Source organism: Pholis gunnellus (assembly GCF_910591455.1).
Source record: "Pholis gunnellus genome assembly, chromosome: 11".
NCBI classification, from domain to species: domain Eukaryota; kingdom Metazoa; phylum Chordata; class Actinopteri; order Perciformes; family Pholidae; genus Pholis; species Pholis gunnellus.
The window spans coordinates 13,950,537-13,962,625 of NC_136538.1; the positions used below are offsets into that span (position 1 = coordinate 13,950,537).

Genomic DNA, 12,089 nt, shown 5'->3' on the forward strand with positions numbered 1-12,089 from the left:
TTTTGTCCTGTATGACATTGAATGAAAATGACAGAGATTGAAAGTCAATCACTAAGAAATAAAGAATCTTCTCCTTCCTCCTTTTTACCTTTTCCTTCTCCTCCTGCCACACCATCCTCTCATCCTCAAACCGTGACAGTTGCTCCTCACTAGTCCTCCTCTCGTACATGAGTTCAGCCTTCAGCCTGTCCACCTGAGAGAACGAGAAAGAAATGTTAGAAACTGCACCGTTTCAGTGGCGGAAGAAGTATTTAGTTCCTTTACTTGAGAAAAAGTAATATGACAAAATCTTATATTTATCTTGTACTAAGTAAAAGTACAGAAGTACTACCAGCAACATGTACTTTTGTGTGTTAAATATAAAAAGGTACTCATTTTGCAGACTGGCATTGTTATCATACATTACAATATTCAATAAAAACCTTGTACCTGTTGTCTGAATCCCAACACTGCTTCTGCATTCTGCCTCTGAGCCTTGGCTTCATCACTCTCCCCTCCCCAGACAAGGTGTGTCTCCTCCGCATCTCGGTACAAAGACGGACTGGGGCCGCCCCTCCCTGCCATTCCTCTACCCTGTTGGAGGGAGAGGCTCATGCATTGCCCCTTCATGCTTAGATTTCCAGGTAGAGAGTGTCCGCTGTAATTGGACAGAGTGTCACGGAGGCGGGCTGACTCTTCTTCCAAACGGCCCAGTTTCTCCCGGAGCAGCTCAGCTTCGCTCTTGCGCCTCTGGAGTTCGTTCTCGCAGACTTCTAGCTCCAGAGATCGTGTGCGCAGGGCCAGCCCGGCCTCGTGGGATCGAGCCTGGCTGGCTTGTAGCTCAGAGCGGGCTTCTCTCAGCTGGGCCTTCAGCATCACGATGTCTCCGGCCTTCTGGCTGAGCTCGGACTGGATTTCCTTCAGCTGCTGCTTCAGGAGGGAGATTTCTCCCGACTTCTGACACACCTGAAGGGTCACGAGCAAGAACGTTAGAGAGAGAGGTGGAAGTGCTGAAAATACAGAACAAGTGGTCTCTTATGACAGATTACAAACTGACATTTTGGATTTGCTTGCTCCTTCAAGGTAAACCTAAGCTTCTTTCAAGCTTAGTTGCTTATGAGGTTAATTTAAGCCAACTAGGTGTCAACTCTGACACCTTTCTTTTGAAGGCATTTTATGCTTTTATCAGTAAATCAAATCACTTTAATCACCCTCACCCATCACCTCTCCCGTGTCTGACTCTCACTCACCTCCCACTTTGTCTCTTCCAGACGTGGCCCCAGCTGGGTCTGCTCCCTCTGGATGGTGGCACACCTCCTTTCCAGCGTCTCTCTGTCCTGTAGCAGCGAGGAGAAGTCCTCCTGCAGCTTCTTTTTCTCCTGCTGTAGTTGAAATACCTGACGACACACACAGATCCATATTTTACAACTGCCTTAAATACTGAAACAGATATGTTGATGTAGAATAAGACATGCACCCTCTAGACTCACAACTAAAGCGCAAGACATAAGTTGAACCTCTTTCTCTCTGTGTAGATGTTTTTAAAGGGTTTTAACGTAGCATACCTGTAACTGTAGCACCTGCTGTGCCCTCTGGGCCTTCTGAGAAGCCTGCTTCATCTTTGATGCACAGCTCTGTCTCAGCTCCTCCATCTCTCTTTCACAGCGACGCTGCTTCTCCTCATACACCTTTCAGAGCAGAAGATTATTGATGTGTGAGTTATTGATGTGGTGTTTTAAAGGTCATAGGTTGGGTCAGTTTGGTGTGGCGGGTGTCTTTATGTCTCACCTGGCAGATGGCAGCTTCATTCTCATCCAGATTTTCCCGGAGCTGCTGGAGCTCCAGGTCTCGTTCCCTCAGTTTCTCCTCCAGCTCCCTCACCACCGCCTCGTAGCCCTCCACGAGTGGCGGCGAGTGTCCACAGGACCCGCTGTCCGACAGCGGCTGCCCGCGCCCGCTTAGCGACCCCGAGCCTGTGCTCTTGCTGGATGAGGAACGTCCACTGTCTGAGTTGGTGTGGCCGTGGCTCCCACTTACACCTGAAGTGTTTCGGCCCAAGCCTTGCACGGGCTCCAGGTGGACCCCGGAGCCAGACCCGGAGCTGGAGCCCTCACTGGGGGCCAGACTGTAGCCTGTGCTGCTGTGAGTAGGGAGGCTGGAGAGGGAGTTCCTCCCTGAATCTGACATGGAGTAGGACTGGCTGCCCCGAGCATTACGACCTCCGCTGTAGGAGTTGCGCTTCCCTTCAGAGCTGGAACTGGTGCTCCCTGCGATGCCGTTTGCGCCGCTGGTGCCGTTGGACCCTCCAAGGGGCAGCAGGAGGTTGAGGCTGGCCTGGCTCTCTGACAGACTGCTGCCCCCTGGCCGTGGTGACAAGTACTGCACAGAGTGACGATTCTTGGGAATGACCGGTTTGAACGCTGTAGGACGGATCAGCACTTTTTCCATGTTCTGAAAGTACATAATTATAAAAAAACAGCATTAGTGGTTGATAAAAGCTCAGCAGCGCTAATTAGCAACGGCTGAATACAACTCATTAGAGAGAGGTGAGTGATATGCTGGCAGGTCACCCCTCCAGGCTCTGATTTGTTTAATTTGTTTTAATTGATATTCATGAGCTTCATTAAGCAATTTTCTTAATGATTTTCCTATCATCTAAGATGTAGACAGACAGGCAAGAGAGGGAGGGGATTAAAGGGCAGAGAAACAAAGAGGGAGAAGATAGGAGGAAGAGGCGAGACAAAGACAGCTCCTCATATGTTCTGTAAGCATTTTAGCTTAGCAATCTTCCTCAGGGTTCACTAAATATAATGTGAATGTAAGCAAGCTCTGACATTGATCATGATGTGTCTGCAAGGTGAGCAGCCGTCAAATAATCCATCAGAGCCGTAAGGCCAGTTATTCAGCTTCTCTCTGGATCGATGGAAATAAATAGCCAATCAAACAGCTGAGGTAATCTGCTGTAGAAATGCTCACATTGTTGTGTATTCTAGGCAAAGCAGAGAAAAAGTCCTCGCTATGATATTTAATGTCTTGAGCTGTAATTAAAGAAGCATAAACAGGACTTATGGAGCTGGTAGGGTTTAAGTATCATGCTCAGAAGAGCTTAAACACTTCCAGTGAGGAAGTGTTTCTACTTTCTATTCCAGCCTATTGCCCTACATGTATGTCACATTTGAAATAAGTTACTTTTTTTCTTACATAAACACTTTTCAAGCTTTTTCAAGAGCTTTCAGTCGTATCTCACAGATTGTGTACATGTAGCACTATCTCCTATAGCTCAGCTGATACTGGATTTTTGAGGCCGATACTGACACTGGTATTTATGACTTTAAACTTTGTTTCTCAAACCTAGTTTTGCTTTGCTTTCTGTGCTGCAGGTTCTTGCTACTTATCAGCCAACATATACACTGAAACACCTGCAATAAGCTGAGTATCTCTGCCTGACCGATCTATCGGTCTAGCTCTACAGTCTGCGCCTCTTACCTTCTCTAGCTGCCCGGACACTGGGATGAGTTTGGGAGGAGGCCCTCCAATGTTGCCATTCAGAGTCCTGTTGTCCCTTTGGTCCTCCGAGTCACTGCAGGGGCTTGCAGCTGCCACTACCACGTTATCGTTCCAGTCTCCAATCACCACCTCGTCGCTCACAAACCCCAAGTTTCCATTCGTGCCACCATCTACTGCTCCAGCAGACGTGCCACCGCCTGTCCCAGCAGAGTTACCAGGCCGGGGCTGCTTCTTGGTGGGCAGCGGCGGAGGAAGAACCTGAGCCTGGGGAAGCGTTTGGTTGCTGATAACCAGCAGCTGCTCCAGGGAGCTCCCGCTGCGGAGGGTGTTATCCTGGAGCCGGAAGCAGCTGGTGGCCGGCGTGGAGCGTCGTGACTTGGTGGCGAATTCGCTGGCGGCCCGGCAGTGTCTCTCCTGATACGTCCGGCCTGATATTAGGCTGCTGACAGAACCCATGGCGATCCCGGTGCTGCAGGGCCCACAGGGGCCGGGGCAGGGGCCTGAGGGGGAATGGGATGATAGTGGCCGGCACTGCTGCACGTTGAGACCTGGATTCGGGTGGTCAGTCACGGTCACAGGTAATGCCTGAACCAAAGCCATGACACCCCGACGGCGTCAGACACACCACACACTCTGAGAGAGAGAATAAGAAAAGGTATTCAGACTCTAGATGCAACAGATGAATATTTATAACAATATTTACAACACATAATACTTTCTTCTCACCGCCAATGACGTCACAACCAAGTTTATGGCCCTCTACTCCACTAAAATGTAAACGCAGTTCTCCTAAATCATTTATTCTGCCTTATCTGAGTGATTCATAATGCAAAATAATATACACCATGTATTCCATGTTAACCAGAGTAAACATGTTCAAATACATCACCCTGGTTTTAGCCTATTTACACTGGTTTCCAGTACTTTTTACAATGAAGTTCAAGGTAATTACTTACAAGGTACTAAATAGTCTGACTCCTCAATATCTCTCAGATCTTTTGCCCCTGCTCGTACTTTGAGATCCTCGGGAAAGGGCCTTCTATCTCTTCCAGTCTCTGATGACTAAGGGGGACAGAGCTTTTGAGATAAAAGCCCCAAGGTGTACTTTTATCGCACTGCCTTCCGTGATTTCATCTGACTCTAGTTTTTATTTTGTTTTATGGGTTTTACTATTTTATTTTGTATGTTGCTCTTTGAATACTTTTATTTGGTTATTGCTGTGTTTTGTTTTGTATGTGAAGCACTTTGTTTAGATAAGCACTTATAAATACAAACAAAGCTATCATAATTATAATAATTATAATACATATTTGTATTAGTGGTTGTATTATTATGCACTAACGGGCGGGAACTAGGACCCAGCAAAGAGCTGCACTGTGTGAAACCAGTGAAACTCCAGCAGTTTGAATTTAGGCTGCGCAGCAACACATAGAGATCGAAGACATGATACGATGAAAACTGACACCTACAAGCGCAGCATCTTTAAAATATTTCCACTCACAAAACTCATTATCTAGAGACACTTAACAACTGTTTATTTGAAACATCATGTCCCCAGACGCCCAAGTAAAGGCTCATCCCTCATTAAATACACTCTATGTCTCTGGTGACGCCACTAATAATTCTCAGTGTGATTAATGAGACAGGAAGAGGAGAAAGCGGATGGATTTAGTAGAGACTGAGGATGACAGACAAAGAGAGAGAGAATGAGTCACGGTCATCACCATCTGCAGCTGCTCTACGATTTTCCTGATTGTCCCTGTCTGAACCCGGTGAGCAGTCGTCCGCGTATTACTTCTAAAAGGATTTGAAAACTAGTCGCTTCGCTGTGTCATGATCACAGTGCTCACACGCCAATCAAATTATTTTTGAGGAAAGGAATAATCGCCTCACTTGGTCACTGCACTATTTTTAGGACGAGAAACATGGATACATATTATTAACAACACAATAATAAGGGGCAACAGATTAAGTCTTCCATTTGCAGATAGTATTATCAGTGTTAGTTTCCGAGGAGGGGGGAGGGGGGGGGGGCGGACAGAGAGGGGACAAAATCTGTCTGGCCTAGTGGAATAATCCATGCCATCTATGTCTGCACACTGCCGGGACAAACACACACACACACACACACACACACACACAACGGTGTACATGTACATGAACATCCACACACACAAAACCCCCGGATGCATCAACAGAGCCCACATCATTCATGCAAGCCATGAATAGAAAATAGTCTGGTGACATGAAAAACTATTTAACCAAACAATTAAACTTCATCATAATGGTCAGGTGCTTACAGGTACATACATTCAATTTGACTTGTGCATTTAACCCACTCTAAGCATTAGGAGCAGTGGGCTTGCTTGTAAAGCGCCCAGGGAGCAACTTCCGGCTACATCCACACTAATACGTTTTCGTTTTAAAACCCCAGTAAACGATCTCCAGCCACACGAGTGTTTCAGCGCCGTTTTAGTAATGATTTCCGTACTAACATGCCTCAAAACAAATATCACATGACTATTCACGTACACCGGGCATGCGGGTGCCGGTGTGAACAAGAAGTAGATCGGTTGCTTAGTTAAAGAAAATACTACAGAACATTATTGTACTGTTAAATAATAAAAGGTTGTGCTTATGTGTCCTTAAGCAAGACACTTAAACACAAAATTGCTCCTGTAGCTGTGCTACGATAGCTGTGTCTACGGTGTATGAATGTGGTAGAATCACTGGTGTCACTTAGCCCCTGCCATCAGTGTGTGAATGGGTGAATGATGACAAGCAGTGTTAAAGCGCTTTGAGTGGTCGGAAAGACTAGAAAAGCGCTATACGTCCATTTACCATTTACAAACAAAAAACATGTACTATTTTGTGTTGATATTGATTGTGTTGATTTCGGTGTGAAGTGTTTCCGAGCACCAGAATCTCTTTAGAAAACCTTTCATTTTGCTGCACCATTGTCTGACAGCCTACTATGTGCAGTCCTGGTTCTCTCTTGCATCCTTTCCCTCCAAGCAAGCTTTAAGAATAAATATAAAAACCAGCCAATCGTCTTGCTGATGGTCTCGTTTACTTATGTAGGTCATACAGAGGCATCAGTATTACACTGAGTCTGTTTCATTACCAGTTAAAAGTTCCTCTAACTTTAAGTGCAGCACAGCATTGTGAAACAATAGCTTGTATTCTGTTAGCCCCGGGGGCCTCAGTATGCTTCAAATGATGCGGCTGTCGGATCAAAAAAGTGTCTCATCCAGCACTACATGGGAACTGAGGAAAAAACAAAATCGGTCTAATTATTTGTGAATGATCACACAGCGGGGTGGTTGAACTCCTGCCGGTTGGCTATATATTGACTAAATCGTGAGCATGTCTGTGAGTATGCGACAGGGAGTGAGGAGGAGTGAAAAGAAAGGAGACAGACTTCATGAGCACACATGAGTCAAGGAGATTAAGATATGTGTGGTATGTGAGCTCTTCCCATGCCGAAAATAATCACGCCTCAGAGCCTCCTTTCACCTTTTATCTAGCCGTGCCCACCTCTCCTTCACTCCCAGGCCTGACAAGGACCTCTCAGGCAGGGATAATAGAATTAACAACCCTGTGTGACCGTCAACCGTGATCCCCCCTCAGCGCTAACCCTGTGACCCCCTGATGAGTGGAGGGGAGCTGGTCTAACTCTGCCCTCCCACCCCTTTGACCTCCAATGGTCTGTTTTTGTTCTGGCTACTCGGGCAATAAATCCCAAAAGCTAATTTCCCCCTCTGATGTCGCTCACTGTTGTTTCTTAAAGTTATTGAAGCCCTCCTCTCCTCCACTTCTTGGCTACATTCCTCTGAGAAAGTGAAAACACTTTTACCATCCCTCCACTCCTTCCTCCACCTTCCTCATTACACACATCCTCCTCTGCTGTCAGCAGCAGAAGACAAGAAGAGAGGAAACATCGTCACTAAAAATAGAAAACATCTCAAGTGCCTGAAATCATTCTGATAGTCTTTCATGAGGCGTTTCTGTCAGCGAGGCATTTGATTCGTCGTTCAAAAATAAACTCCAATAGTGTTGCAGCCAACTATTACGGGGTCAACCCAGGGCCACTTTACTCCACTTCCTGACACTCTAAAACTATCAAACGATTGTTGAATGGCTTTAAAGCATCCTCACTGCTTCTGACAGGAACTGGAAATACACCAAGTGGTTGTGAGAGTTTATCCTCCACATGCCACCAACTGGCCCAGGATCAGTAGGAGCAAAACTGACTGAAGAAAGGGGTTCAGAGGTTGCTCGCTAACAGGATCCAGAAGTGGGGTCAGTGATGGGGAAATAATCCCAGCATGGTAAGTCTGTTCGTGACGCCAATATTAGCCAGGAGAGGAAGCCCATTATTCAGCAGATCGCCCCTCACAATCACATGCAACCTCCAAGCTTTTCCGGACACTCTGCTGGGCTCAGGGCGGAGTTAGAAAAAGCGGGATTATGTCAGAAGAATAAGAAGTGGGTTTAACGGCAAGAACACAAAGGCGGGCTGGGTGGGGGTTTAAGGGAATTCCAATACCAGGTAGCCCAAAGAGCGGCTCCATAGAGGCACCAGGCATCTATAATCCTGTTCAGACATTATTTGGCACATAGACGCCGAGGTCTGAGCACCTTAAGATCTCTTAAAAGGAAAATCCAATGTGAAGACAGACATCATTTCTCTTTTTTATCATCTTACTTCCACATGTCTGTCTCTTTTAGATATTGTAACGATAACAGACAAAAGAGAGATAAAAAAGACACTGCACTGTGGTCTTTTGGTTAGTCTTAGGTGACGTGAGCTATCACTGAAAACAAACCCCGCTGAAGCGTCCTAAGTCCTGGAAAACCAGAGAGTTTATGGGTGCACGTTGTCATGAGATCTAGAAAGGCAAAGGCAGCAGATTTGTTGTGGAAGCTTGTTAAAACGTGGATAATGTGAATACTAGAAAAGTGTGGTGCTAGCCATTATGCTAATGCTTGGAGATACATAGAAATGCAATGTTTCCAGTGTGCTGGCTGATAAAAGTGCAGAAGGTGGAACCAGAAAACGTTCTTTGCTCCATGAATAGCTTTAAATGATTACTTGATAAAACTACATTTTCTGCAACTCTGTCTCACTTAAATCGGCAAGAATTATTTTTAGCACACAACATTCACACATTATCACCTTATTAATTTGATGGCAAGCATGTTAGCAAACAATTGCTTAATTACATATATACAGCAGACAAGGAGCCACATTAGCTTTTACTTGGGAATCATGTGGACACTACATATATGTCCAATATTCACCTTTCTTTGAACTCTGTTTTGGTCTCCTGAGGGAACTATCTGGCTCTCTAGCTGATAAATGCTCCACTGTGTTTGGTGCTGAGCAGGTAATATACAGATGTTGATATTTTTTTAGAGCTTTAAACAACAATGAGCTAAAGTAGAGTTGTGTGTTAACTCTCAGCGACCCCTTTCACTTTGAGCCATTCGGTCCATTATTAATATAAAAACAATGATTAGTGCAGATTGAACCATTGGTACAAGGTGACATCCTCCTGACAAACTTCCATGGTTTTCTTTAGGTCTTCCACCTCCTTCCTCTACTTTCATCCCTCTTTCCTGTTCCTGACTATTTTCACCCATATCCCTTTCCTCTCTTCCTTACCTTTCTTTTCCATCCCCCCTCTCCTACGACTCCCTGCTCACTGCTCCGTGCAGCTAGATTTTCATCTGCCCCTTCTTTAACAGCAACACCACAGCGTGACTAACCGAAGGCAAAGCCAGTGTGAAGAGGAGAGCAACAGGTGGAAAGTATAACATTGTTAGATCAGAGCGGGCACTGTGTGGACGAGGGCGAAAGTATCAGTATAGGAGTGATAGTACGAATCATTCATAACCATTTCATTAACTTCTTTTTTTAATGGGTGGTCACTGCCTGGTAGAGTTTCACTGAACAAAACACAAAACAGTAGTCAGTGAGACCCAAACACTTCAACTTTGGTAAACAGAACCTGGGTGGCCTTGACCTGAGGATGGAGAGAGAGAGAAAGACAGACAGACAGAGAGACAGAGGTAGAGAGGAAATCAACTAGGTGAGTCGCAATAATCCTTCACGACTGCCAACAAAAGAAAATCCACATGTACGGGCAAGGCAGCAACACACTGACACACACAATACCTCAGCGAGGCAATCACTCAACACCTAATCTACTCTCCCATTTATTTGTCACGCATCCACTCACTGAAAGTCCACAGTAAAACTTCAAACAGGCAAGAAAATGGTATTGGAGTGAAGTCAGTCGACTCCACTGTAAAATGAGTTGAAGTCTTTTAATGTTTTGCCAGAAGACCTGAGGTTATAATATGCCTCCATTCCAAAACAATGACTGTCTGTCTGAGTGGTCGCTCACTGTCACCTACCCCCACATGGCTTGGCTTTAAGGTCTTGCAGCGTGCGCGCGTGTGTGTGTGTGTGTGTGTGTGTGTGTGTGTGTGTGTGTGTGTGTGTGTGTGCGTGTGTGCGAGATTGCTGAATGCGTGCAGACCTACTCAGTCCTCATTAACCCAGACCCTCACTGCCAAGTCTCTTTTCACTCAGACCAGGGAGACATTGTCCTCTTTTGGCAAAGTAACAAGGTCATTGTAGCTTAACACAAGTTGTGAGTTCGGGTTTTCTGTGGTGATAAAAAAAAAAACAAAGAAAACCACAGAAATAAGGTTTCTAAAAAGTGAAAAAGTGTGCGGGAGTAATTGGCAACAGGTCCTCCCACAGTGCTGTTTTTTCCCCTTCTCTTCTTTTACTACCGACTTGTTGCTGTTACGGACTTTAGCTTCTCCCTCTATTTGGGAGCGTTGCTATGGCAGCGGAGGCCCACATTTTTCATGCACAGGGACGAAAATGAGATAGAGAGACAGGATAAGGGAAAGAGGGAAAGAGGGAAAAGGAAGTAAGGAAGAAAGAGAAAGAGTGAGTGAAACGGTGAATGAGTGAGTTTTGTGTGTGACAGTCTGACAGCAGACAGTTTGGCCTCTTTAGCATCTCAAAGCATCTGGCCTCAATTCCAACGTGAGAGGCTGCTGGAGAAGTGGGGTGACCAAAGCCTCGACTCTATCGCTCACTCACACACACACACACACACACACACACGCATATATAACTGCAGAGAAACTCACACAGTCCCTGTGGGGGTTGACAGAGAGAGCAGCCAGCAATCTATTGAAATGGGATGCAGTAGACGTCAATGACATGAAAGTAGCGTCACAGCCGTGTGGAAACACTATAGTCATTTGGGGACACAAACTGCCAATCGCATGCTTATTTAAAGGACCTGTTTGAAATTAGTTGTCCTGTTGGTCTCTTCACAGACACAACTAGCTGACTAAAGGAATAGAGGTTGCATGAATATTTAGTCAAGCCATTGCAAAGCATATGTTTGTGCCCACGTCAAGCTTCACCACGCTGTACTTCATTACTGTATACATTAAAAGTAAAGCTGTCATTGTTTTTCAACAAAATACCTTTTTTCAAACATATGGAGCCAGAAGCCAAAGTTCAAGAGGAATTCTCTTGTTTGCTTTCTTGCCGGGAGTTAGATGAGAGAAGATTGATACCACTAACCATGTCTGTACGGCAAATATGAAGCTACAGCTCAGCACCTTGTTAGCTTAACTTAGGCTGGAAAACAGGGGGAAACAGGCAGCCCGCTCGGCCCAAAGGGAACAAAATCCACCTACCAGCACCTCTAAAGATAACTAATTAACATGCACATGTTTGTTTGTATGAAAATGACAACTTGTGACTTCATGAGGGATTATGAGCCTGAACTATTTCTTGGCTGGGAGCAGTGACTTCCTGGAGTTTCTGATGGTTGACTGTGACAACAAAACTGTTCTTAAGTAAAGTTAGGAATTATCCAAACAAATAAGTACAGTTTTTGAGTCTGGATGCACATTTCATTCCACAGCCCCGCACAGCACTTGAGAGCTGAAGAGTGCTGGTTTACAGTCAGCTGGCATAGGAGGAAATTGAGGTATCGGTAAAAAAGGGGACATTCCTGGTCCGCTCCAAATGTTGGATTTTCCAGGAGGTTTTCCAGTCACTGACAGTTATCCAGCGGCGGTCAGTGGTCAGACCCGCAGACACTGGAAATACCAAGAATGCCGGTGGTAGAGACACAGAGATTAGTCTGGCCAGTAGACTACTGTCTGTCAGGATCGGTGGCCGGTTCAGCCTTCACTCTTTGACTTGGACTTAATACAATAATTAGGGGCAGCTCTGATCTCTCATCAGTGCAGGTCATTTTGACTTAAGCATGCCGTTTACTGAAGTATATTTTTGGAAAATCCAGGCCCTCAGTCTGTTCTGCTTTCTCATTGTCCCAAATGTAGAGAGAAGAGTAAAGTTTTCCCTCCCTAAACTTCCCTTCCTAACCCACCTGCTGCTTTGGCTGTATGAACAGTGGAAGGCCATTGTTTCAGTTGAACAGAGGGCAGAGAGCAGAGAAGAAGGGGCCAGTTATCTCACACTGAAAGCAACAACACTTTGACTGACAATGTGACCCAGAATGTGAGGGAGGAAGAGGAGGAGGGAAGAGACAGGA

At 45.5% G+C, this 12,089-nt stretch overlaps 1 protein-coding gene across 2 annotated transcripts in view; it reads right to left on the reverse strand.

Annotated features, from left to right (window-relative positions):
• The window catches only part of LOC306702850 (leucine zipper putative tumor suppressor 2 homolog), a 36,561-nt gene that overhangs the window by 2,984 nt on the left and 21,488 nt on the right, over positions 1 to 12,089 (reverse strand). For both annotated transcript variants that reach the window (XM_079168567.1, XM_079168566.1), the window contains 6 exons: positions 3,466 to 4,119; positions 1,768 to 2,430; positions 1,545 to 1,667; positions 1,230 to 1,376; positions 430 to 945; positions 89 to 193 (listed from right to left, as the gene is read on the reverse strand). In XM_079168567.1, the coding sequence (XP_079024693.1) occupies positions 89 to 193; positions 430 to 945; positions 1,230 to 1,376; positions 1,545 to 1,667; positions 1,768 to 2,430; positions 3,466 to 4,086 (2,175 nt within the window). In that variant the 5' untranslated portion in view covers positions 4,087 to 4,119. The remainder of the gene's footprint in view (positions 1 to 88; positions 194 to 429; positions 946 to 1,229; positions 1,377 to 1,544; positions 1,668 to 1,767; positions 2,431 to 3,465; positions 4,120 to 12,089) is intronic.